This window comes from Gopherus evgoodei, chromosome 2, assembly GCF_007399415.2.
Source record: "Gopherus evgoodei ecotype Sinaloan lineage chromosome 2, rGopEvg1_v1.p, whole genome shotgun sequence".
Classification (NCBI taxonomy): domain Eukaryota; kingdom Metazoa; phylum Chordata; order Testudines; family Testudinidae; genus Gopherus; species Gopherus evgoodei.
In genome coordinates, this window is record NC_044323.1 from 15,454,941 (window position 1) to 15,482,255 (window position 27,315).

A 27,315-nucleotide genomic window follows, 5' to 3' on the forward strand; every position below is an offset into this window, starting at 1 on the left:
GCTGACATCTTCCTGACAGAGATTAATGCATTTCCAGACCACTTATTGGCTGCAGCACCCATAGACGTCAAAGGGAGTTCCAGGTGCTCAGCATCTCTGAAACCCAGGCCACTTTGTTTGGTGCCTAGTAGAGCTATACAGAAGATAGAAATTCCATTTCATGGAGGATTGAGAGATTTTGGTATTTGTCTTTGTTTGTTAGGCACAAACTCCCCAAATGTTAAAATTCTAAAAAAAAATTTGTTTCAGATCAATTGAAACATTTTGTTTTGAAAAATCAAAATATTTCATGTAGACTATGATTTCTTATAATAAAGTATTTACAATTAAAAGATATTTTAAAAATAAAAACATTTCATTCCAAAAATGTCAAAATGGTATGTTTCAACACTGAGCTTTTTCCCAAGGTTTTTCTCTAAAACAAAATTTCTGCAAAACTGACATGAATTTGCAAAGCATTTTGCTTTGGCTAGAACTGTGTTTGCTGACGGACAATGGTTCAACTGAAGTTTTTTTTCTATCTAGCTCTAATGCCTAGACATAATTCTTGATGGCTTTGAGCTACTCAAGTATGTAGGTTTATAGGGTTTTGGGATATACCACTGTTGTCCACATATTTGTTTCCAGGCATGATTTCATGGCTGGTTTAAGTAACAACAGGGGTGATAGGGCAGTACATGGAGAACAGCTGTGAGTGAGACATGGGTACTCAACACCTGTAAAAAAAAAATAGTCAATTATTTAGGTGCCTAATTTTATACACCCCAATTTGAAAACTTTGTTCTCAGAAGTCAGATGAAAATGTTAAGATGCTCACTGCAATATTTTCTCTCTTATCTTGCACAAATTATATAAGGTGTTTGTTTAAATATGCAGTTTATTATACTGATGTGTGCTAAACTGTGAACACATATGTTGTGCAATATGGCTGAACTAATATTGCTGCAAGAACCATATTCTGTCATCTTGATTTGAGTGGTTTCAATTTGTAATTGTATGTTTTTTGCATTAAATAATGTATAGTATTTTTCCTATAAAGCTCCTTTCAAGTGGCACTCTAGATTAATAAATGTTACGTTGTTCCTTGCCAGAACTGCACTGAATTTCCCATATGGTCTGGAGCTTGTTTGCCAGAGCTGCAACACGCCAAATCCTGCACACACGTGTTCTACTTTAGCTTCATTCAGGAAGCGCTTCCTCTAGCTGCTTTAATTGTTCTACAGTTACATGTAGGATCTTGCAGCATTTGAAATCTCAGCTCAAGCCAAAGGCTAAAATGTGTAAATCCAGACTACACCAAGACACTGCCAAATAAAAGGGTAAACATAGAGGAAAGCAAATAGATTAGGTGATGGAGAATTCTTACTGCTAGCCATGTGTTGGGGAACTCAGAGGAGGTAACATCACCCTGGAAACTATCAGAGCCACTATTGGAGGCATTTTTCCCCTAGCTTGGATAAAGGTTCAGATGGAAATTTGGCCTGGAGTCAGGAGGGCATCCCAACCAGGCTGAGATTTGGCATTCAGCCAAGAGGGTATGCTCCAACTCACTGGAGAAATGGAAAGACAGCATGTGTGAGAAATCACATTGCTTTGCAAGCTTCAGATAAAGAAGGGTGGAATTCTAGACTGTCCAATGTAAAGGAAGGGTGATTCCCGGGATGGCCAATTCATCTGTATTAGCACACTAAAACAGCTTCAGTTTAGACTTTTTGAGCATGATCTGATCAGAATGAATTTCACAGACCTATCATAGAAACACACATTTCAGAATTGACACAGGAACCTATCATTATTCAGAGGTTGGTTTTTTTTTGTGTGGAGGGGAGGGGTTAAATGGATAGGGAGATCAGGCACAGTAGAAAAGCTATTTGCTTTCCATGTGAGAAGGGTTCTGATAGGACTGTTCCAAAGGAACCTGAATTCAGAGGCACAGCTTCTTGGAAGGAGTAGAGCTCTAGCACGTCAGGCCAATGCATACAGAAGTGGTTACAATCTCCTCAAATACAATCGTAAAGAGGAAGTAAATTTACTGGATTGAATATTTAGTGTTTCTGACTAAACATGGAAGGAGCAAGCTCAAGTTTGTTTCTTCAGTTATTTTGATCTTTTATAGGACATATTTGAGTTTTCATATACACCTCTACCCCGATATAACACAAATTCGGATATAACGCAGTAAAGCAGTGCTCCAAGGGGGGTCAAAGCAAGTTTGATATAATGCGGTTTCACCTATAATATGGTAAGATTTTTTGGCTCCCGAGGACATTATATTGGGGTAGAGGTATATATACTATGTTGCTTGTTTTTCCTGTATACATGATCTTCATTTTACTAGGAAGTGTTTCTGGATTCTTTATCCTCTCCCTATACTCCTTGTTTCTTACCATGGTAGCAGTGCATATACATCTTTTTGTTCATCCACTCCTCATTATGTTTACTTTGATCTGCCTTTCAAATCACAATTTTATAATAAGTAAGTTGTGTCAGGGTGCCTCCCTTCTCCCTTAAACAGATACAAACATAAGATGGTGGTGGTAGTACATTACATTCACCACTGTAAATCAGTCTTTAGTGTCTGTGAAAGGAACCAAAATTAACAGCCATTGAAACTAAAGCATTCTCTATCCACCATTGGGCAGGTGTGCAAGCTTTCCGTATCATCAATCTTCCTCTCTAGGAGTGAAAATGCATCAGTCGCTTTTTATTTAGAATTCTGGGCTTTTGAGACTAGTAATTGTAACACCTTAGTGCTAGGAACTATATTTGGATGAAAATTCATTTCACAGAGGCGAAGCAGTTGTAAAAGGGTAGTAACATTTAACAATACCTCTAAAAGATTATGCAATAAGGAACTTACTGTATGATTGCTAAACTAACTGATGCACATGGCTTTGAACATAAAGTGCACCAAGAAATATATGCTGTTTAGCCAGGAGTCTTCTCCTCTGCCTTTTTCAAATCATATGATTTAGACTTGTGTGTCTTTATTTATTAAAATACAGCGTGCAGGAGATAGCATGTACAAAGAATGCTCAAATACTAGAGGACATGATATAAAACATAGACCAAAGAAAATGAAATGTAGAGGAAGTTTTTGAGAATACACTTTAGCATTACGGTGGGTCCATGCAATCCTTGGCTTTGCAGAGCTGATACATCTAAAGGGAGACATAGGGTAGTGGACTGATAAACATTTGAAAGCAAGAGATCCCTAAGTTATGTATTTACACAACTGGGTGAGCATTTCTGTGGCTAGACTGATTTTCCAAACAGTGGCTGGGATAATAATAAATGAGGATCTAAAACTTGTAACATAAACCACATTGCTTGTGGTTGTGAGCAATCACAGCCTTTGGGCCCACAAAACCCAGAGACATGGCATTGCAGATTTGGGGGAGGAGGAGAGCTAGAAATTTTATTTAAAAAAAATTAAGTTTCTAGCCCCTTCCCTTTCAAATGTTAACTTCTTGCTAGGTCTGTCACTAACTTACAGGGTCAGGCTACCTCCTAGGATCAGTCAACTATGGACCTGTGTCCCTCAACTTTGGGAGAGCTGCTGATGCTTGAAGACTGCTGGCAGAACAGTGACAGCCATAATCTCTATTCCCCCAAGCATGTGACACTCCACAACTGGGCAGTGCTGGCTAGGACCACCATTAACCAACACTACATACACCCAAGGGGAGGGATTCATCTCCTCCAGGGAAAGGTAACTGTGCCTGCTGACACAGGATGTATGCACAGTGTACAGCCCCACACTAATAGGAGTGAATTAAGACCAATATTTACAAAGAGCTAACATTTGCCTAAACACAATCACTAACATAATTTGCTGGAAGATGGTTATGACAGAGCTGAAGTCAGTGCTGTATATCCTCTATGTTACATTACATAAGTGTATTGGGAGTTAAAGATGCCCTAAACTTTTAGTCTTCTTGATTTAATCTCTTTATGCATCAACCACACACAAGCAGTTTCAACATTCTCCTCTATTTTAAGTTGACCTTCTGCAGAAATTCAAAGCTTTAAACTCCTCTGCCCTTTACTGAGTTTAAGATGTTTAAATGTGGGTGACAAAATTAATTAACAATCTGAGATAATAAAATAGGTTAAAAGAATTTTTTTTAAAACTACTTAAAGTTAATTAGACTGTGATGTGCCAAGATTTACTACAGTTTTAGAGACAGACTGAAGTTAAAACTGAACTCCACATTCTGCAACACTGAATGAACATTTTATGACATGGTTTTTTTTGGTGTGACAAGAAACAATTGAAAAAGTTTTGCTACTGCTAAAATTACATTGCTTAGAGAAAAATATTCTGTGTGTTACCATTTGTTGCCATGATTTACAAAGATAAGGCCTATATTCTACATCAGCTTCACAGTGAAGTTTTAAAGGAATGGAGCTTTCAGTGGAGTTTGAAGATTTCTGCATTATCGTTTGTGTTGTTGCAAACAGGGCCAAATGATGCTCTCTTACAAGCTTCTCAAGAAATTCAGCACATCTCTTCAGATTCATCTCCTGAATGTTAAAGCTCTCGCCTCCATTGCTTCTATCTATCCAATAAAAAGCTGATATACTATCTAAAATCACAATGCAGAGAGAAGGGTGAGCAAAAAACTTGTTTTCTAGAGAGTAAAGAGTGAGAAGCAACTGGGTGCTGCTATTGCAATTAACCAGGAAAAGCCTTCCAAGGCACTGTTTGATCATTTCTTCTGTGCTTTGGGACAGTCTGTGTTCAAGAATGGTAACTAGGCGAAGCATGTCAAAATGGTAGTCAGTATCAATGAACATGACTTCTACTTCCAGTCCCCCTCCCGATTTTGGAAGGACACAGCGGGCTATCAGGTGATAAAGCATTTCTGTTTTTCCTGTTCCTTCTGGACCATGGAATTCAACGACATCTCCTGAGAATAAAAAAGAAAACAAAATTAAAAACCAAGCACATGAGACAGTTTGTAAGCAATGTGTGCTCCATTTTCAAGGTTTACTGACCTGATTTTTCAAAGTCACCAAGCACTCACAAGTCATTTACTTCATTCAGAGCTACCAGTATGCACTGACAGCTGCAAATGCTCATTGCTTCAGAAAGATCAGGCCAGAAGTGTATTTTGGGCCCCCCTGATCTACATCTACTAGTTCAGTGGTTCTCAAACTAGGGGTCGGGACCCCTGAAGGGGTCAGAAGGCTACTACATGGGGGGGTTGTGAGCGGTCGGCCTCTATCCCAAACCCCACTTTGCCTCCAGCATTTATAATGGCGTTAAATATATAAAAATGTGTTTTTAATTTATAAGGTGGGTGGGGGGTGTCACACTCAGAGGCTTGCTATGTGAAGCAAAAAAAAAAAGTTTGAGAATCACTGTAGTTGTTACTGTTAAACTAGATTGCTGCATCCTTATCAGAATTCCTGAAAAGAAGCCAATTCTTCCTTTTGGCCCAGCGAGTTCTGTGGCTTCTTGCTGTTTTGACAAGTAGAACAAATGTAGAACACACTTTCTCCCATTCCTGTCCCAGTCAGGCCCCTGAAAGAAGCAGGGAACATACATCACAGATGCAACTGATGATGCATGTCAATGGTATTCAGTACTAAAACATAAAATAAAGAGAACTCCTAAAAGATATTAAAGAGAACTGAGTTTTGACTTTTTACCCCCAAATCCCCAACAGTAATTTGCATTATTTTGCCTAATTTTGGTGTCTAATTAAACCCTGCAAAATACAATTCTTCATGCTGCTTTATCAGTATGTTCTACAATGATTACTACAATGGTTAATGCAATAAGTGATAAAATAGAAACTAAAATCACATTTCACATGAAAAATCCATTTTGTGGCTAACAACTATATGCTACCGATGACTGCACATGAACAAGTAATTTCCTTTTTCTATTCCCCCTCCCACCGCAAACACACAATTAAGTTTCACCTGCTGTTAATTAAAGCTTGTCTATACAAAGGAGTTTAGTCTACACTAACTCAAGTTGGTGTGGCCCGAAAATACCTTCGTACATGACGCAATTCCTTAGAGTGCACTAACTCCGTATTTATCACAAACTCTGGAGTCCTCTTTCAAAGTGTATTAAGATTGATGCAAATTAGTGTGATCTATTGTTCATGTGGATGCAATGTTGCTGCACGTTACTTTGGCAGTCATCCAACCGCTATTCTACATTGCTCTGCAGTGCCCATTACTGACCTGTCTGTACCCCTGTGTGCTTTCCACTGCTATGGGGTGAAGTTGACCAGATGTCCCCACTCCAGTTTAAAAGCTGGCACAGTACCAGGATTGCCCCATTTGCTCCTGGATTCCAATATTATTGGCATTATACCAATATTACTCCCACAGCCTTTACAACATGCCTCAAGCATCTGCTTCGAGCTGTGCTGAGGCTCACTGCCATCTGGGGAGCAGAACTGGGGCAATAAGCTCTTGAGGCCAGCCTCTCCAATAAAGACATGTTTGTGGACACTGCTAGTCAGATATCCACAGGTCACAACTGGGACACTGAGCAGTGCCAGATAAAGATCAATCAGCTCAAGCAAGCTTACTTTAAAAGCAGGATGCCAAGAAGCAGTCCAGCCATGGAAATATAATCTATTTTTTAAGAAGTTGGACAAGATATTATGTGATTACACCACTACTGAACCCAAGGAGGCTGTGGACCCTGCACCTCTCCCCCAAGGACAAGCAGCAAGAGTCACTGGATGAGGGACATGAGTGTATGGGGAGACTTTGGCAAACCAGTAAAGTGCCTAAAACCACTATGGCTTATTGTTAAAGGCGGCCAAGTCAGCAAGCTGTAAATTGGCCATTCAGTAATCTCAGCTTGACAAAGGCAGGAGGGAAGGGGGTTTTGGGTGCCACAGCAAGGGCAGCTTGACCCCGTGTCCTTCCTGATAAGAATTGTGTTGAAGTTGCTGATACCTTTTAGAAGAGCAGGACGTGCCCCAGGAATGTCTATCGGGGTCTCAAGGCTGCAGACACTGGAAAAACTCACACCTGGTTAATCAATAATCAGAAGGAACTTCTTGTTGATCATTGAAATGCTTACTTAACAAGCAGTAAAGAGTCCTGTGGCACTTTATAGACTAACAGATGTATTGAAGCATGAGCTTTCATGGGTGAATACCCACTTCGTCGGATGCATACTTAACAAGGTTTCTTTAAGGGACACGTCATTCTATTACTAATGTATAAATAAGGGGAAAAACCTTGAGATAGTTGGACTTATTTGGAGACTCTTTTGAACTTTCTTGGACTCTCCCTCTGGATACATCTTGTGGTCCCCACCGGCCGATGGAAGATTTGGCCACCAGAAGCCTGCCGCTGTGTCACTCGAGAGCCACACTCAGCTTTGGTAATTATCAAGGGTTGGGGGTGTTTTACTAATCTTGTTGTGGACGTGTGTAAGTGCTTGAGACTAGTAAAGTTCAGCTTTAAGTGAAAGCACTCTTGTGTTGTCCTGTTTGTGCCAGCCATCTATTGGTCGGACGGCCGCGTCTCCCCTGATTTATTTCCTGACACCTCCTCGCACAGAGTAAAAGTTACCAAGAGCTTTGGGTTGAAAGAACCCCGGGTAACAATGAGGAGGGCAGTGGAGAGCTGTTCACAGAAGCCAGGATTTCTTTGGTACTCCAGACCATGAGAGCAGCTGTGTAGAAAGTGAGCCTGATTCCCAGTCAGAAATGAATCCTTTCCCACCAATTATCCTTTCCCACCAATCAACACTGGATTTCTGAGTCTAGAAATGATGCTGTACCACGTGAAGCTGCTCCAGAAAGAGCTCATGTACTTGTAGTTGATCGTTGTCATCTTCCTCATCCTTCATCTTCTGCCAACACTGCTGTTGCTACTGGAGGAGCTGCTACTGCCGCCGCATCATCTGCTCAGTGGTGCAGTGGGTGAAGTCCAAAGCCAAAGCTCCGCAGCTTCAACAGCTCAAAAAAAGCCCAAACAGCCTCTGCATATTTGGGGTTGCCACCAAACCTGCAAGATGCACTGTTGGTCCATCCTGACCAACAGACTGCAATTTAAAATGGTGCTAGCTTGCCCAGACAGAGAGGAAGCATGAGGTGGCGACAGCAGAATCATGGGATACTTTGAATTTCACCCCAAGTCCTAATATTCCACTGGCTTCCTCTATTCATCCCACAATGTGCAGCAAGAAAAATCCCAGAATGTACATAGGTCAGCAACGAAGCAAAGGACCATGGGATACCATCCTAGACTGCCATATGCTTAGTATGGGGGGGGGTTGGACTAGATGACCTCCTAAGATCCCTTCCAATCCTGATATTCTATGCACCAAACCCGTCATGTATATACAATGATGCAAACTGAAAAAAGACACAGCTATCCCGAGTGCATGCTATTAGTATGGCGTACTAGTTGGTGAGCAAGCTAAACCGTGCCCCCCCATGTAGACAAGGACTTAGTGTTAAAGAAATTACTATTGATGAAAGATTGGCAACTGGACGATACTGACTGGCAGCAACTCTGTCATTACAGGTGGCTAGGGCTTGAAGAAGAGGCTGCTACATAATAGACTAAGACTGTACTTTTATTTCTGATAAATATACAAAGAAAAAATAAAAATAGAGATAATACAGGGAAGGAAAAACATGTTAGATGTCCTTGTCATGTTTAGATGTCTATTTTTGTAGCATCGACAGGCCTGTAGTGTTTCAGATATGGAATGTGCTTGTTCCCCTTCACTAGCTAGTGATGTGTACCTGTGACTGACAACGGGAAAGTCAGCAGATTACCTTGCCTCAGTGCAGGGAACTGGACTAGGTAAGTTAACAAGGTCCCTTCCAGTCCTTCACGTCTATGATTCTATGATTTATTATGTATTTTCTCAGACAGTGCTTACACTATGAAACTGCATCTTTTGGGAAGATGGAATTGCAGATTGCATGGGAGCTAGGAAGCTACTCTTCTGCCATCTGAGGTGGTGATTTTTCTCTTTGCAGGCGGATGCAACCTACGTGGAAATTCTGCTTCATCCACAGTTGAAATAATAATTAAAAACAGACTACTGAATGCAAGGAAGTGTTAAAAAGACAAACTAGAAAGCAGACCCCATTAGTAGGGAGGTGGTTCTTTTGTCAGATACACATGCAGGACTCCTAAAAAGTCAGGCTTACATCAGAAGAAGATAAAAGTTAACTATTTATTAATTGCTCTCTTTTTCGTTTCAGAAAGCTACTATTCTCTTTTTATGGTGTACGCTAATTCCATGTAGGGCTTCACACATTATGGTAAAAGCATGTGCAGTAAACTGGACATTTAACTGGTCTACTCTGGCAGAATTAGAATTGCACAACTGTAACTACAGCAAGCTTTGCATTTCCATGACCAAGGCAAGTGTAAATGGGGTAAGAGCTTTCCAGAGGAAGGCAAGAGCAGAGAATTAATTGCAGCTTTGCTCCAGTATGTTTGTGCCTGTCTGAGTTAATAGGGTTTTTCAAGTCATTACTCAACTTCCATAGGCTATTATTGCTCACAAGTACACAGACTATCATGGAGAAGTTGAGACGAGGGAAGAAGCAGTGAATTGAGACTCTTTGCTTCACACACTGGAAGTGTTAGAGGTAATTTACACATGATGTGACAGTTCTATCCACTTCAGCCGGACCTGTAAACTCTCTCTCCATAATACAGAGTATGTGAAATTCAGCAGTGTCTTTTCAAACTGGAGTTCTATTTTTCTCAATTTTTGATGTTTCCAAAATTACATGGAAAGGCCTGGGAGGCAATCAGGGTTTGTTTGTTTGTGCTGAATACCCCTTGCTAGATTAAGGGCAAGGACTATTCTGTATATTAAATAAATCCTCACTTTCTCTCCTATTCAGAGTTCGCAATATTTAACACTGCTACTTTCAGGCATCTGTTATTCTGTTGTGTCACATACTGTGCTGAGGACATGACAACAATCACAGAACCCTGTTACAATATGAATCTGGCATGAAGAAGTCCTCTCAAATATGCTGGGTGGTGTCATTTCCTCCAGCTCCTTCTCAGCCTTTGAAATATTTTAGAACTAATTTGTCTTTTCCTGAAAAGTGCTTTACAAAATATAGGCTCAGTCCTGCCATTGGCTTCTGCACAAGACTTCCATTGCCTTCAATGGCAATTCTGAATGTCGCTCAGTTACTGGATTTGTCAATTAAACATTAAGGGCTGTTTCATCCATCTCTGAAATGAAATACAGCTTGTTCAAAAAGCACACAAATGTGACACAATGGTTTAGGTGAAGTAGGGAATAGCACTGTTGTCAGTGATGAGTTTAAGAAAATTGTAAGTTATTCTATGAAGTAAATATTTGGTTTTGTCAGTTTAAAAGATGTTTTCCTTTGGGAGTTTGTGTGTGTACTCATATAAAGTTACCGTCTGTAAAGCCCTGCTCTGGGGGAAGAGTTCTCAGCAAGCATTGGGGATCATTATGACCTAATAAACGCTTCCAGAAAGTTTAATTATGTAAAAAATGGTAAATGACATGAAAATCTATTCCAAAAGTTTCTCCGAGGGTTTACTAGTTTTAATCTAAGGACAAGACACCTTATTTAAACTCCCTCTGAAGTTTGTTGAATACAGTTAGGTGTGACTTATGTCTGAATTGAACATTGAAGTTAACACTCATTTTCTCAAAAGAAGTGAGCTTTGGACTGTAAAAACAACTTGAGGGAGCAGGGAACTTCTGTGCCTTTGTGATTATCAAAGAGGCTGCCCGCAATAAGAACCACTATGTAATGAGAGCCCTTTATAGCATAATTTATAAATTTAGATTTTCACGAAGTTAGTGACTGGGCTGCTACCGTAAGATAAGAGGAGGAAGTTCACCCTTGCGGATCAGAGCAAGCAAACCATGACACAACAGAGGAAGGAGAACTGGCTGACAACTGGACTTTCAAAAAATCTTTGACAAAGTCTCTCACAAGAGGCTGTTAAGGAAACAAAGTAATAAATATTAATACTACCTAATACCACCTGTTATATTTTTGTCAGTAGATCTCAAAGTGCTCTAAAAGAGGGGAAATAACTATGGGATAAGAAGTACTGTACTGTCATAGACTAAGATACAGAGCAGGAATAAATGGCCAGTTTAATATGGAAGGAGGTTAACAGAAGGTTTCCATATTAGGACTAGCGATGCCTAATATTTACTAATAGTTGCAAAGTAAATGAACAGCAACATGAAAAAATGTGCTGATGGCATGGGAAAGTTTACAGATGACACAAAGCTAATTAAATTAATCAAGACTAGAGACTGAGGCCCTATCAGAGCTAGGTGAATGAGCAGCCTGGTGTCATGAAATTCAGTACTGTTGAATTCAAGTTGATGCACACTGTAAAGAATACCATGGACTATTCACAATACAAAATAGTTCTATTTAGCTGTAATCATACAGGGGAAAAGATCTGCGTGTCACTGGCCCAGGAGCAAGGGCCAGAGACCGGAGTGGGACCAAGAGGTGCCCTGTAGGGAAGGGGAGCTTTAGAGCTGGGAGAGGGATGACTCCCAACATCTTGGTGGCCAGATGTTACCTCCTGCCTGTCCGCTTCGCTCCCTGCTCCATGCAAGCTCCACGCAGCAGCAAGGAGGAGCTGGAACAGGAAGGCAGTAATGGTTCTTCTGGCCACTGCACTGGCCAGCAACGCTGCTCCTCTGCTGCTGGGAACTCTGGGATACATCCAAAGGACTTCTGGGACCTGCAGGGTCCTGGGACCCTAGATCTAAGTCCTAGCGTAGCACAATTGGTTTGTGCATGCAAAGGAAGTTAGGCTGAGCCCAGGCTCAAGCCCAGGCTTACGCTGCTGTATAGACATACCCTCAAATGCTATTATATAAATAGATGGTATGTCCTCACCTAGAATACTGTGCTTAGTTCTAGCCATCGTATCTCAGAAAGCACATAGCAGAAGCAAATGCTTGTAGAACTATTTTATTGCACTGCAGCCCAGTAGACAATTCAAGTCAGGCTATTATCACACTCAGTGGCAGTGATGGTGATGTGTATTATTCGATAGGTAGGGCTACAAGTCTTTCATGGAGGTCACAGATTCCATGACTTTCTGGGTTCTCTGTGACTTCTGCAGCGGCCAATGTAGCTAACCCCAGGGCCCGCTGCATCGGCTGCTTAGGCAGCCTGGGGCCACCAGCTGGTCCCGGGTGCTGTCCCCGAGAAGTGATACCCTGGGACACCTCCCACCCACAGCAGCAGCAATAGGGCCCTGGACCGTCCCCTGCCTGGAGCAGCAGTGGCAGGGCCCCAGGCCGTCCCCTCCCAGAGCAGCCTCAGCGCCCGCTGGAGTGCTCCTGCCCCCTACTCCAGCACCTAAGATTTAGTTAGGGGTATTTTTAGTATAAGCCATGGAGAGGTCAGGGGCTGTGACTTTTTGTTTCTTGCCTGTGACCTGTCCATGACTTTTACTAAAATACTTGTGACTAAATCGCAGTCTTAACTACAGGCTGTTGCAGCTTTCACACTATCAGATGCTTTGTGACAATGATAGGTTAGTCATTTAGGAAATTGGGCAGAGGCTGTCACTATTCTCTACTTTTTGCAAGTGAAGGTAGGGGGAGGAAATGTTTACTTCAAATTAATTTTGGGTGTCATAGTAAAGCTGAAAATCAGAGCTGTACATTTACACCCACACCTAAGCTTGATATTCAAAGGTGGTAGAGACAGACTTGATTGGCAATAGTGGAAGATTATTTTTAAAGCTCATGCCATTTGCACTATTTAGGAATACAGTAAAGTATCATGTAATGTGCTGATGTATCCTTAAAGGCACAATTCCCTCATGATTAGGAACAGTGGCTGGAATATCACTATAGCTCCAAACGTTCGTTGCTTCTATTTTATGATGCTCTGACTATACATTATGAATACTTGGTTGCCTATAATGGAATCATGTATAATTTATTTAAACAATACAGTACATATTGTTCTGTTTCAATGAAAACAGGAAAAAGCATAGCTAATTTAATAAAATGCTAAAAAATAAACAAAATTTTCTGTGAAGATGTATATGAAATAATTCACATATAAGGTATGGTAACATGGCCAAGACAAACAAAAATGAAACTAATTACGGTGAGAGGACGAATAGAAAATTAGATTTTCATCAGGAGTTAAAACCAACAAAGCTAGGAAAAAAGATAAAAACAACAAGTATATGGGCTCAGGTAAGTAAAAATGACTTGCAAGGCTCTTTTAAATTAACTTGTAATATTAAGTGTCTGCATAACAAAAAATTAATTAATACAGGTCAAAAGCTGTACTAGTTTACATCCCGTACAATTCCACTTCTGTGAAGGCTGTATTTGGCCCTACCTACAAATTTAAGATTGGTATTATTTTGGTTTGCATCCAGAAAAAAGAGAAGGGCATCAAGAAAAAGTCCCAGCTAAATTTCTCTTTGGGACTTTGCACCCAAGAAGTAAAGAACAGACTGAAAAGTCTTTGGGTTTTTTTGTGTTTGTTTTAAAAAGAGAGAAGTTATCCTTTCTGCAAATCTTACAGAGCATTATTTAGAGTACTTACCAATTTCACTAGTTGGTTTTTATTACTATTATGGAGTGGGAAAGCAGTCCTGAGCTGAGAAAACTTCACTCATGTGAATTAGCCTTATCGTGAAAGTGTTCAAACTTCTCTGAATCCAAAGGTATTACGTGTATGACAGTTTCCTGGTGCAGGAAGGTGGAACAGGCACCCAAAAAAGCAGCTGTTACAGTGAATCTGTTTAATGCTTTCCCACTGGAAAATGACAACTGCAAAATGAAATTCTTGAAACAAATATTAATTGCATCTATCTTTCAACAAAAGTAAATGTTGAGAAGATGAATATCTCAGTAACAGTCCATACACTGATAGAGTACAAATAGGAATTGCAAAAGCCATTGGATAAATTTTAATTTAGATTATGAATTCATACACTGAATACTGATCTAGGTGAGGGGGAGCCACGGATACATAGAAAGAATCTGTGCCCTCACTACCTGCAAAAAAGGACCTTTTGAAATACAGTTGGTTCAAAAGCTTTCCATGAACTCTCTCATTCAATTTTAAGCTGCCATATCTCCCCAATTATGATCCAGCCACTCCATGTGTCTGATAGCCTTAAAATACACATGCAATATGGCTGCAACAACTGCTGTAAAATCATACTGGCCTGTTTTTCCTACAGCTGGGTTTATGCTTTCTTTCATGCTACCCACTATCATGGAACAGTCTTCCTGAGCTGATACTCCAGGCCAATACCCTCTTCCTCGTTCAAATCCCTCCTGTTGATCTCCCAGTTCTTCTGCAAAGACTAAAAGAAATTAGTCATCTAAATCATCTAGTTATTTTTTCCATCTTTAAAAACCAATAACAAAAATCTTCTCATGTCATCATATTGTGCTCTACCCTTCATACAGTCTTACTGATGTTGCCTTGTTCTCCCAACTAGCCACCACCTTTGTTCCATTGAGTTTGAAAGTACCTTGGGGCATGGATCATTTATTGTTAGACATGTAGTCTAAATGCTATAAATACACAAATGCTCCACAATTAATCTTTTTTTAAGACTGTACACGCTTCCTTTTTCTCAGTCATCATGATCCTTTTTATTGTCATTCTGTTATTTGTTCTAATTCTTCCTATACTTATAGTGATTTGGAGGAATCGGACGTATACACAATGAGTCAGAGGCAGCTGCACCAGGGTCAGGCAGAGTGGCATTACTGCCTCTCTAATTTTACATTAAATTCCCTCAGACAAACATAAAAGCATTGGCATCTCACTGCAAGGTCCTTTTAGTTTATCATAGTTGCTGCTTTCCAGATGGTGGTCCCCAAATAGATATGTATGCTGTTTATTTTCATAGATTTCATAGATTCTTTAAGGTCAGAAGGGACCGTTGTGATCATCTAGTCTGACCTTCTATACAACTCAGGCCATAAAACCCTGAATTAATTCATGTTTGAACTACAGCATATCTTTTAGAAGAATTTCCAATGTGGATTTAAAAATCGCCAGTGATAAGAGATTGCACTACAGCCCTAGGTAAGCAGTTCCACTGGTTAATTACCCCCACTGTTAAAAGTTTGTGCCTTATTTTGAGACTCAGTTTGTCTAGCGCCAACTTCCGGCCATTTGATCTTGTTATATTTTTGTCTGCTAGATTGAATAGCCTTGTGTTATCAAATTTCTGTATCCCATGCTTACAGACTGTGATCGAGTCACCCCTTAATCCTTTTTTGTAAAACTAAACAGATTGAGCTCTGAATCTTTCACCATAAGGCATATCTTTCAATCCTTTCACTGTTCTTGTGGCTCTCCAGTTTATCATCATTCCTGAACCGGACACTGAAACAGAACACAACAGTTCAGCAGCAGTTACGCCAGTGCCAAATACGGAGGCAATATAAGTTCCCTACTCCTACTAGAGATTCCCTTTGTCCTGCACCTAAGGATTGCATTAGCCCTTTTGGCCACAATACCGCCTGTCATAAACAGATAGTTAAGGGTTAATGCCTCTTTTACCTGTAAAGAGTTAAGAAGTTCACCTAGCCTAGCTGACACCTGACCAGAGGAACCAATGGGGGAACAAGATGTTTCAAAAGGAAGGAGGGAAGTTTTCCTTTGTTAAGAGTCTCAGTTTCAGCTGGAGTGAAAAAGATCAAGAAACCAGCCTCTTATCAGAGTAGCAAGTTTTAGAAAGGGATAAATAGGTTTATGTTTATTTTCTTTGTAACTTGTCTTGGTACCATTAAGGGAATTATCAAATTTGGGTATTCGTGTGTGTATTGAAGTTTTTGTCCAGGGGAACATCCTCTGTGTTTTGAATCTGTTGTCTGAGAGAGTAGCTGGTATGCTAATCTCTCCCAGAGGGTTTTCTTTTACCTTTCTTTCCTTTAATTAAAAGCCTTCTTTTTAAATACCTGATTGATTTTTTCCTTGTTTTTAAATCCAAGGGGGTTGGATCTGGATCCACCAGGAGTTGGTGTGAGAAAGGAAGGGGGATGATTAATTTCTCCTTGTTTTAAGATCCAAGGGGTTTGGATCTGTGTTCACCAGGGAATTGGGGAAGTTTCTCAAGGCTACCCAAGGAAGGGAGTGCTTGTGAATGGTGGCAGCGATACCAGATCTAAGCTGGTAATTAAGCTTAGAAGTGTCCATGCAGGTCCCCACATCTGTACCCTAAAGTTCAGAGTGGGGAAGGAACCTTGACATGGTGAGCTGCGGTGAGGGATTTTTTAGGAACCAAAAGCCAGATTTTTTTTTCCTCCTTTGAGATGCTGGGGAAGCAGTGAAGGAGAGATACCCTGAAGGCAAACAGATAAAGGTTTTTCTAACAAGGCTTTGTTAGAAAGGATTCCAGCTGGGCTTAGCTGGAGGGTAATAACCAGTTTGCAAAAGACAAATTACAAAGCAGTTTTTCTGGTCTCTTCTCATTCTGAGAAGTCCAGTTAAAAGCTGTGGGTTTGGTTTTTTTTACATCGCAAACCAAGATAGCTTAGGCAGAGCAGGAAAACATGTCAAGCAAAGAAAAAAAACCCCATACAACAGGAGCTGGAATTAGCCAAACTCCAGACTGAGGAGAGCCAAAAGGAACATGACAGATAGATGGCCAGAAATGAGGCTGCCCACCAGAGAGAAGAGAAAGCCAAAGAGGCTGCCCACAAAAGAGCTATGGAGGAGAAACAAAAAGAGATGAAGGCGAGAGAAAAAGAGATAGAGGAGAGGGAAAGAGAGAGAAAGCATGAACTGGAATTAGCAAGGGCTAAGCAGGATGTACCAGCCAACCCTAACAACCCTTCTCCAGGTACTGTTTCCCATCCCAGAAAATTCCCCACCTACAAGGCAGGTGATGATACTGAGGCCTTCTTAGAAAATTTCAAAAGGGCCTGCCTTGGATACAGCATCTCTACAGACCAGTACATGATAGAGCTGAGGCCACAGCTCAGTGGACCCTTAGCAGAGGTGGCGGCTGAAACGCCTAAGGAACGCATGAACGATTATAAACTTTTTCAAACTAAAGCCAGAATCAAAATGGGGCTAACACCTGAGCATGCCCGTCGGCGGTTCAGAGCCCTAAGGTGGAAACCAGATGTGTCATTTACCCAACACTCCCACCACATTGGAAAGAATTGGGATGCCTGGATATCAGGAGCAAGTGCTGAATCTGTGGAAGCTCTCTCCTTCCTAATGCAAATGGAACAGTTCTTAGAGGGTGTTCCTGAGGAAACAGAAAGATACATCCTAGATGGGAAGCCCAAAACTGTAACCGAGGCGGGGGAGATTGGAGCCAAATGTGTGGAAGTGGCAGAAAAGAAAAAAACTACTAGCAGTTGGAACGAATATCAGAGAGCACTACCCGAAACTAAACCCTATCACCGGGGGCAACCCAAGGCCCCACCTACAACTCCAAGAAAGCCCCAGACACCTTACTGTCCCACCTCACCAGTCTCCAGCGACCCACCTCAGCCCAGTGACCAGTCAGCTGGGCGATGCTTTAAATGTAACGAACTGGGACATATAAAGGCCAACTGCCCCAAGAACCCCAACCGATTACAGCTCATTACACCACAATCACACCAAAGATCCCCAGGCCCAGATGCCTCTCAAATACCCTCGGAGCGAAGGGAAACCTTGAGAGTGGGCAGAAAGAAGGTTATCACGTGGAGAGACACTGGGGCACAAGCGTCAGCTATCCATCAATCCTTAGTGGATTCCCAATTCATCAACCCAGAGGCCCAAGTGACAATTCATCCTTCATGTCAAAATCTTTAAACGTGCCTACAGCTGAGTTGCCTGTCCAGTACAAAGGCTGGTCAGGAATGTGGACTTTTGCAGTCTATGACAATTATCCCATCGCCATGCTACTAGGGGAAGACTTGGCAAACCATGTGAAGCTGGCCAAGAGGGTGGGAATGGGCACAGGCAGCCAGCCCAAGTAAGCTTCCACACCCATCCCTGTTCCTGAGCCATCCATCAGGACTCCGTCTGTGTTACCAGAGACCCAGACAGAGATGGTGGAACCGGATCTTCTACCCATGAATGCTACAGATGTAGTGAATCCAGTCCCAAAACCGGAACTGGAAAAGCAACCAGCACCAGATCCATTGCCAGCACTGACTCCAGGGCTTGGCAAACCCATCTACAACTCCAACGCCAGAGGGCACCAGCGGGCCTGAACTGGCAGAAGCAGCAAACAACCCTAACCAAGAGGCTCAACCAGAGCCTGAAATATCACATACTGCACCAGCGGAGAGTGGTTCACAATCAATGAAAACTATCCCATCACCTACATCGCTTCCAGAGGGACCAAGCCCAAGTCCACAGTCTAAGGAGGAACTGACGTCTCCAGCATCAAGGGAACAGTTCCAGGCTGAGCAGGAAGCAGATGACAGCCTTCACAAAGCTTGAGTGGCGGCACGGAGCACCCCACCACCTCTCAGCTCTTCTAACCGATCCCGGTTTGTTGTAGAACAAGGACTTTTACACAAGGAGACTCTTTCTGGTGGACACCAGGAAGACTGGCGTCCTCAAAGACAGTTGGTGGTTCCAACTAAGTACCAAGTAAAGCTCTTAAGCTTAGCCCATGAACATCCCAGTGGCCATTCTGGGGTGAACAGAACCAAAAACAGGTTGGGGAAGTCCTTCCACTGGGAGGAAATGGGCAAGGACGTTGCTAATTATGTCCGGTCTTGTGAGGTGTGCCAATGAGTGGGAAAGCCCCAAGACCAGGTCAAAGCCCCTCTCCAGCCACTCCCCATAATTGAGGTCCTATTTCAGCGAGTAGGTGTGGATATTCTGGGTCCTTTCCCAAATAAGACACCCAGAGGAAAGCAGTACATACTGACTTTCATGGATTTTGCTATCCAATGGCCGGAAGCAGTAGCTCTAAGCAACACCAGGGCTAAAACTGTGTGCCAGGCCTTGGCAGACATTTTTGCCAGGGTAGGTTGGCCCTCTGACATCCTTACAGATTCGGGAACTAATTTCCTGGCAGGGACCAGGAAAAACCTGTGGGAAGCTCACGGGGTGAATCACTTGGTTGCCACCCCTTACCACCATCAAAACAATGGCCTGGTGGAGAAGTTTAATGGAATTTTGGGGGCCATGATACATAAATTCGTAAATGAACACTCCAATGATTGGGACTTAGTGTTGCAGCAGTTGCTTTTTGCCTACAGGGCTGTACCACATCCCAGTTTAGGGTTTTCACCATTCGAACTTGTGTATGGCCACGAGGTTAAGAGGCCATTACAGTTGGTGAAGCAGCAATGGGAGGGGTTTACGCCTTCTCCAGGAACGAACACTCTAGACTTTGTAAGCAACCTACAAAGCACCCTCCGACACTCTTTAGCCCTTGCTAAAGAAAACCTAAAGGATGCTCAGGAAGACCAAAAGGCCTGGTATGATAAACATACCAGAGAGCATTCCTTCAAAGTAGGGGACCAAGTTATGGTCTTAAAGGCGCTACAGGCCCATAAGATGGAAGCGTCATGGGAAGGGCCATTCACGGTCCAAGAGCGCCTAGGAGCTGTTAACTATCTCATAGCATTCCCCACCTCAACCCTAAAGTCTAAAGTGTACCATGTTAATTCTATAAAGCCCTTTTATTCCAGAGAATTAAAGGTTTGTCAGTTTACAGCCCAGGGCGGAGATGACGTGGAGTGGCCTGAAGGTGTCTACTACGATGGAAAAAGTGACAGTGGCGTAGAAGAGGTGAATCTCTCCGCGACCCTTTGACGTCTGCAGCGACAGCAGATCAAGGAGCTGTGCACTAGCTTCGCGCCAATGTTCTCAGCCATCCCAGGATGGACTGAACGGGCATACCACTCCATTGACACAGGTAATGCTCGAATGATCTTACATGAATAACTTTACATTTGGCCATATCAAAAAGTATATTATTTACTTGTGTAACACCGACAGACCCCGGTCATCATTGGGCGGTACTGAAACGGGAACCTCTGGAGCTTAATGCATAAGCCTCTAGTGCATAAGCTAAAAGCCAACTGGCTGTTAGCTAAGGCTGTAGAGCAGACTCATTAATCTCTCTCTCTCTGAGCGGTCTTGGTGCCACTAGATGTGATAGAACACCACCCCAAGGAGGTGGGTGGGTTACACTTGCACCTGGTTTACTAAGCGATCCAGATTGCTCTGTATCAGTGACCTGTCCTCTTCATTATTAGCCATTCCCCCATTCTTTGTGTCATCTATAATTTTATATTTTCCTTCATGTCACTGATAAAAATGCTAAATTGCACAAGGCCAAGGACTGATCCTCGCAGGATCCTAGTTGCATAGGCAGTCAAAGATGATTCCCCTTTTACAATTATATTTTCAGACCTATCACTTAGCTAGTTTTCAATCCATTAAATGTATGTCATGTTGATGTACTATTCCAGATTCATAATCAAAATGTTTTACAGTACCGATAACAAGTTAAATGCCTTACAGAAGTCTATTATGTCAACATTTAGTCTCTCCCTGAATTCAGGATTTTATACCTATTTGCATGCTCGAGGTAACCTGACAGACATAAATTTACTTTGATACTGTACAGTTTTGTAAGATATCACACACACACCTATATAAAATATATATATTTTTACCATGAATGGGAAATCCTTCATCTGCAAACAGACAAGGTTCAAGATTTTTCAGAGAACTTCTGCCCTCAAGTCGTGCAAGTAGCTTTAAAAACAAAAGATAAAAAGATGTTGAGTTAACTAAAAAAATGGGTCATGGAAATGAAGTTTATAAGACACAACAGAACCACAGAATTTAGTGTGTTTTCAATGATAGCTCTGTCAAGAGATTAATTTGATTTTAAAATGTCTTTCTGCAGACATGTGGCAAGCTCAGAGATTGGACAGTACAGTAACAGACGTTGACTTTCTATCTCTCCTAGCAACGAGCACCAGGATTCCATGGCGATAAGTGCCATGTAAGAACCTGTATTTACAAAAACACAAGAATGAGCTACTGGTAGATAAAACTGCTGCAAGAATGGATGTCTTTGAAATATGGAAATGTTGCCATTTTATAGGATGAAAGGAAAGAAGGTCCTTTTGTAACAGCCATCAGATAGTGACTTCAAAGTAATGATCTGGAGGTGAAAGGCTGTATTCCCCATTATCAGTCTCCTGAGTCATCCAGTCCCTCAGCTCATTTATAAGTAAAAGCGTCTTACGTATTTCAACTTACATTAGATGTGGAACTCCGATGGGCTACAGATCCTATCACCTCACCGTTACTTGTTCAAATACAACACAAGCTGGTAGTTATCAAAAGTCATTACACGATGACTGTTCAACAGCCTTTGTAAGGCAAGTGGGTGTTCTTGGGCCAGTTCTTAAATGGACAGGTGTCCACATAAATGTACTATAGTTGGCGGTCTCAACAAAGAGGCCAACATGGACAGGTGTCCACATAAATATACTATAGTTGGCGGTCTCAACAAAGAGGCCAACAATTCAAGAAATGAATACTTCACCCACTGCTAGAAACGTCCTTCCATACCTGGATTAAAGCACACAGGCAAAAAAGCTTGCACTGCTGCCAGAGTATATGTCCTGAAGACAGAGCACTTCAGTTTCCATGAACCATCCATAAGCTCTAAATTAATGATTTTTAGAATAAAATAAATTCTGTACAAGTGTATCAAATCTCTCTCCTAGCCATATCCTTTGGGCACTCAGCACATAACTCTAAACATAACTTCCCAGCACATATTTCCCCCTCCTCCAAACTATATTTGATGGACAACTTTTCTTCCAAATCTCCTTGCTATTGTCAATTTAAATTATTTAAAAACCAATTTTCTGTGTTTTCTTTTAACGGTATTATAAAAACTCTAAATGACACTAAATTTGCTTCAAGAGGTTATGATGTGACTCCAAGTAAGACACTTTCACAGACATTGTACCATTCATTTCCATTAATAAAATGTCAACGTGTTTGCCTTTGTAACTGTTCTGTTCTGTTCAGGTGTGTTGATAAGAGTTTCGTGAGATGCTCATTAAAAGTAGAATAAAAACACTTTAATAGACATTATACTGGATCCATGATTCATGCATTTGTTCAATGCATGAAATACTTGTATAATACACGTTAGATCCATGGTTACAGTTTTGACACTGCAACTTGTTACCAATGCTCACTGAAAAAAAATATAGTATTCCATATAAACAGGATCAGGGAAGAGACTGAATATAACTTGCTCTGTTATATTGTGCTGCTGCTGTTCCCTTGTGCTTATGGAGTCTCTCCCTCCTATAAAAGCAGCAAAGAGTACTGTGGCACCTTATAGACTAACAGACGTTTTGGAGCATAAGCTTTCATGGGTGAATACCCACTTCGTTGGATGCATCATGCGACGCTCATGCTCCAAAACGTCTGTTAGTCTATAAGGTGCCACAGGACTCTTTGCTGCTTTTACAGATCCAGACTAACACGGCTACACCTCTGATGCTCTTCCTCCTACGTTTATGTTCTCTCCACTCTCATCATCCTGCACTGCATCTTTCTTTCCCCTTTGTGAGTCTCCTGTCCCCTTCTGTCTTTGTTTACCTACCTTCTCTGAACCGTGACTTTTACTGCTCCACTGTGTTTAATATGATGGCAGCCAAGTGAAATTTACCAGAATATCATGATATGCAAAAACTCTGAAGAGTGTTTTAACACATTTTACTTAGCTGTGAGACATTTTCATAGCAAATGGTTCATATTTACAAATGTTATTCATTTTACATGTCCAGAAGATAACACATCCATTAGTCATTGAAAAGCTTAGATTGTTATCCTACTATCTAGCCTCTTTCTCCTTACATTATTTTGCTGCTACTTACTAGACAAAACACTCAGTCTACTTTGTTCTGCAAGTCAAATAAAGTTTACTAAAAATCTTACATAACAGTGTGGCAGGGAACAGTAATATTATATGAATATCTGTTTTAGAGATCCAAGCCTCGCAAGATCATGGAATGCTTTACTTTGATGCTTAAGAAGTCTTCAGCTGTCAAGAGACACAGGCTGTCAAGCTGAGACACCAAGAATATATTTAAGACTTTTGAACAAACAGCCTTTCCTCTAGGATGATAAATTATTAGATTTCAGCTAATTATGGTTTTTGAAGGTGAAGTTCCAATTGTGCTACTCTCCTTCAACCTAAAAAAAAGGCATAAAGAGGGAGCAGCAAATAGATGTGTTTCTGTATTAATGTTTATTAAAAGTTTAAGACTCATTTAAATCCACAACATAAAGTGTGTTTAGGGCTCCCACAGCATCCTCAGCACAACGATATAATTAATTATTGCATTACATTACAGTGTTGCCACCTCATGATTTTTTTTTTTTTTGGTGAATGACAGGATTTTGGCTGGGTCTGGTGCCTGTCCTGAGATGATGCAAGAAGCTCCACCCTTTATGCAAATTTGAGCCCTGCCTGGGGAAGCCCCCTCTGATTTGCTGCATGCCTCACTGGCCAGCCTTTTAGGGCAAAGGGCTTGTCTACATCAGAAAGTTGCAGCGCTGGTGAGGGAGTTACAGCGCTGCAACTTTGAGAGTGTCCACATCTGCAGGGCATCACCAGCGCTGCAACTCCCTGTTTGCAGCGCTGGCCGTACTCCCGTTTTGTCTCGGGTGTAGAGGATCCAGCGCTGGTGATCCAGCGCTGGTAATGCAATGTAGACACTCACCAGCGCTTTTCTTGACCTCCGTGGAATAAGCAGGTATCCCAGCATACCTGAGGATACCTCTCTGGTAATCAAGAAAACTCCTCTGCCCTGTGCTCACCTGACCCCTCCTTTAAATGCCCCGGGAAATTTCAAAAATCACCTTCCTGTTTGCTCAGTCAGGCGTGGAGTGCAATTAATCAATCAATCATTCAGCGACCATGCCTCCACGCAACAAACGAGCCCCAGCATGGACCAATGCAGAGCTGCAGGATCTAATTAGTGTGTGGGGAGATGAGGCTGTTCAAACACAGCTGCGCTCTAGAAGGAGAAACTACGATACCTATGGTCAGATATCGCAGTCCATGATGAGAAGGGGCTACGAACGGGACGCCTTGCAATGCAGAGTAAAAATTAAGGAGTTGAGGAGTGCATACTGCAAAGCCCGTGAGGGAAACCGACGCTCAGGAGCAGCCCCCACAACCTGCAGGTTTTACAAGGAGCTGGATGCCATTCTTGGGTGTGACCCCACTGTGAATCCTAGAAGCACGATGGAGAGTTCAGAGCAGGGAGACGTGGGGGATGGTGTAGAGGATGAATACAGTGATACTACTGGCGTTGAGGGGGACACCCCGGAGTCTCAGGACACAGGCAGCCAGGAGCTCTTCTCTAGCCCTGAGGAGACTAGCCAGTCCCAGCAGCTGGAAGCGGACGTTGATGAGGAAGCTGAGGATCGTGCTCGTGGTAAGTAGATTGCAATGCTTTGTGCTAGCAGGATTCTCGTTATGGCTGACTGCATGCATGCCTAAACGAGGAATAGCCTATTGATTTGATCTATGACATCTGTGTAATCTGCCTGAGTAATCTCTTGAAAAGTTGCAGCTAGATCTTGTGCAATGTGCTTTAACAAGTTTATAGGTAGAGCCACCGTGGTCCCTGTCCCGTTCAGGCTAACTCGTCCGATCCACTGTGCAGCGAGGGGTGGGGGGACCATGGCCGCACACAGGCGAGCTGCATAGGGGCCAGGGCGGTATCCGCATTCCTGTAGAAGACCCTCCCGCTCTTCCTTGGTAACACGCAGCAGTGATATGTCTGGCATTATGAAAGCCTGTGGATAGTTTAGGGATAATTGAGGGCAGGTACCTAGAAGCACGGCTCCCCAGCGCAAGGCGCTCTGTTTCCTCTGCCCCAATCCACCAAACCCCCCCCCCGCCCTTCCCAGCACGTAGGCATCCAGACGGAGTGCTTCTTCCCCCCCTTCCAAGCGGGAAACGTGTCCTGCGGGGTGCTTCTTCCTCGCCTATCCCCCCTTCCAAGCTGGAAACCTGCCCTGCTGTGTGCTCTGTCCGTCCACCACCCCCCCTTCCAAGCGGGAAACGTGTCCTGCGGGGTGCTTCTTCCTCGCCTATCCCCCCTTCCAAGCTGGAAACCTGCCCTGCTGTGTGCTCTGTCCGTCCACCACCCCCCCTTCCAAGCGGGAAACGTGTCCTGCGGGGTGCTTCTTCCTCGCCTATCCCCCCTTCCAAGCTGGAAACCTGCCCTGCTGTGTGCTCTGTCCGTCCACCACCCCCCCTTCCAAGCGGGAAACGTGTCCTGCGGGGTGCTTCTTCCTCGCCTATCCCCCCTTCCAAGCTGGAAACCTGCCCTGCTGTGTGCTCTGTCCGTCCACCACCCCCCCTTCCAAGCGGGAAACGTGTCCTGCGGGATGCTCTGTCCTGCGGGGTGCTTCTTCCTCGCCTATCCCCCCTTCCAAGCTGGAAACCTGCCCTGCTGTGTGCTCTGTCCGTCCACCACCCCCCCTTCCAAGCGGGAAACGTGTCCTGCGGGGTGCTTCTTCCTCGCCTATCCCCCCTTCCAAGCTGGAAACCTGCCCTGCTGTGTGCTCTGTCCGTCCACCACCCCCCCTTCCAAGCGGGAAACGTGTCCTGCGGGGTGCTTCTTCCTCGCCTATCCCCCCTTCCAAGCTGGAAACCTGCCCTGCTGTGTGCTCTGTCCGTCCACCACCCCCCCTTCCAAGCGGGAAACGTGTCCTGCGGGGTGCTTCTTCCTCGCCTATCCCCCCTTCCAAGCTGGAAACCTGCCCTGCTGTGTGCTCTGTCCGTCCACCACCCCCCCTTCCAAGCGGGAAACGTGTCCTGCGGGATGCTCTGTCCGTCCACCCCCCCCCCTTCCAAGCGGGAAACGTGTCCTGCTGTGTGCTCTGTCCGTCCACCCCCCCCCCTTCCAAGCGGGAAACGTGTCCTGCGGGGTGCTTCTTCCTCGCCTATCCCCCCTTCCAAGCTGGAAACCTGCCCTGCTGTGTGCTCTGTCCGTCCACCACCCCCCCTTCCAAGCGGGAAACGTGTCCTGCGGGGTGCTTTTTACTCACCCGGCCCCCCTTCCAAGCAGGAACCAAGACATCCCACTAACATGGGAGAATTTTAAGCAAAAGTACTCACCCCACTGCTAGACATGTCAGCTTTCTTGAAGTCTACAGTGTTATGTGAGGTATGTGAGAGGGATGCTACCTACAGTTTACAGTGTCCTTCAAAAGTTGATAATAAACAATGATGCCCTGTGTTTTACATGTCTCTGTCTCTACTTTTTCTAGGCAACTCGAGTAATGCAGCTGTGTCACCAGCCTCACGTAGATTGCAGAATTTGAGGCGCAATCCTAGGAAATCAAAAGAGGAGCTGATCAAGACCGTTCTGAACCACTACAACAGGGAAAGTAGGAAGACTGAGGAGTGGAGAAAAAGTGAACAGGAATGGAGGCAGAGTTTACAGGAATGGAGGCTGACTGAAAGCAGGAGACAGGAATTGTCTGCCAAAAGAATAGCCAGGCAGATGATGAGACTCCTGTCTCGGCAAACCAAGTCTTTTGAGTCTCTTGTAGCCATGCAGACAAATATAAACCGTGATATCCCACAGCCTTCCCAAAGCACTGTTACTTGTCCCCCTGTGTATCCTCAAAATAGCTTTATGCAGCACCCAGTTCCTTATTATCATCAGCTGCCCCCAACACCTATTAGGTCACCTAGTAACCAAGATATGTTTAATTCTTACCCAGTGCACTCCACCCCAATCGTCCTGCAGCAAAGCAACGGTGACTTGCATCAGGCGGTTTCAATTGAGTAAAATAGGAAATATTAAAACATCTGAATGTACGGTGAACTACCCATACCCCCTTTCCTGTTTTTTACTGTATGACAAATAAAAGGATTTGGTTTGTATTTCTTTCCCTATGTTTTATTGGTGATAGAAATGGTTAATTATACACAGCAATGTAAAGCAAAGCACAACACATGCACCAATCATTACTGCTGGCTCTCAGCATCAAATTGCTCCCTTATAGCATCCCTAATCCTTGAAGCCCTTTCCTGGGCCTCCCTGTTAGCCCTGCTCTCTGGCTGAGCAAACTCATTCTCCAAACGTCTAACCTCGGAGGTCCATTCCTCACTGAACCTTTCACCCTTCCCTTCACAAATATTATGGAGGGTGCAGCACGCGCATATAACAGCGGTAATGCTGCTTTCCATCAAATCTAGCTTCCCGAACAGACTGCGCCAGCGGGCTTTCAAACGGCCAAAAGCACGCTCCACAGTCATTCTACAGCGGCTCAACCTGTAGTTGAACCGTTCCTTGCT

General features: G+C 43.1%; 1 protein-coding gene across 1 annotated transcript in view; it reads right to left on the reverse strand.

Annotated features, from left to right (window-relative positions):
- Nucleotides 1–2,747: 2,747 nt before the first annotated feature.
- The window catches only part of XRCC2 (X-ray repair cross complementing 2), a 30,911-nt gene continuing 6,343 nt past the window's right edge, over nucleotides 2,748–27,315 (reverse strand). The window contains exons 2-3 of the mRNA XM_030550067.1: nucleotides 20,627–20,708; nucleotides 2,748–4,913 (exon numbers count right to left, since the gene is read on the reverse strand). Coding sequence (XP_030405927.1) covers nucleotides 4,198–4,913; nucleotides 20,627–20,708 — 798 coding nt within the window. The 3' untranslated portion in view covers nucleotides 2,748–4,197. The remainder of the gene's footprint in view (nucleotides 4,914–20,626; nucleotides 20,709–27,315) is intronic.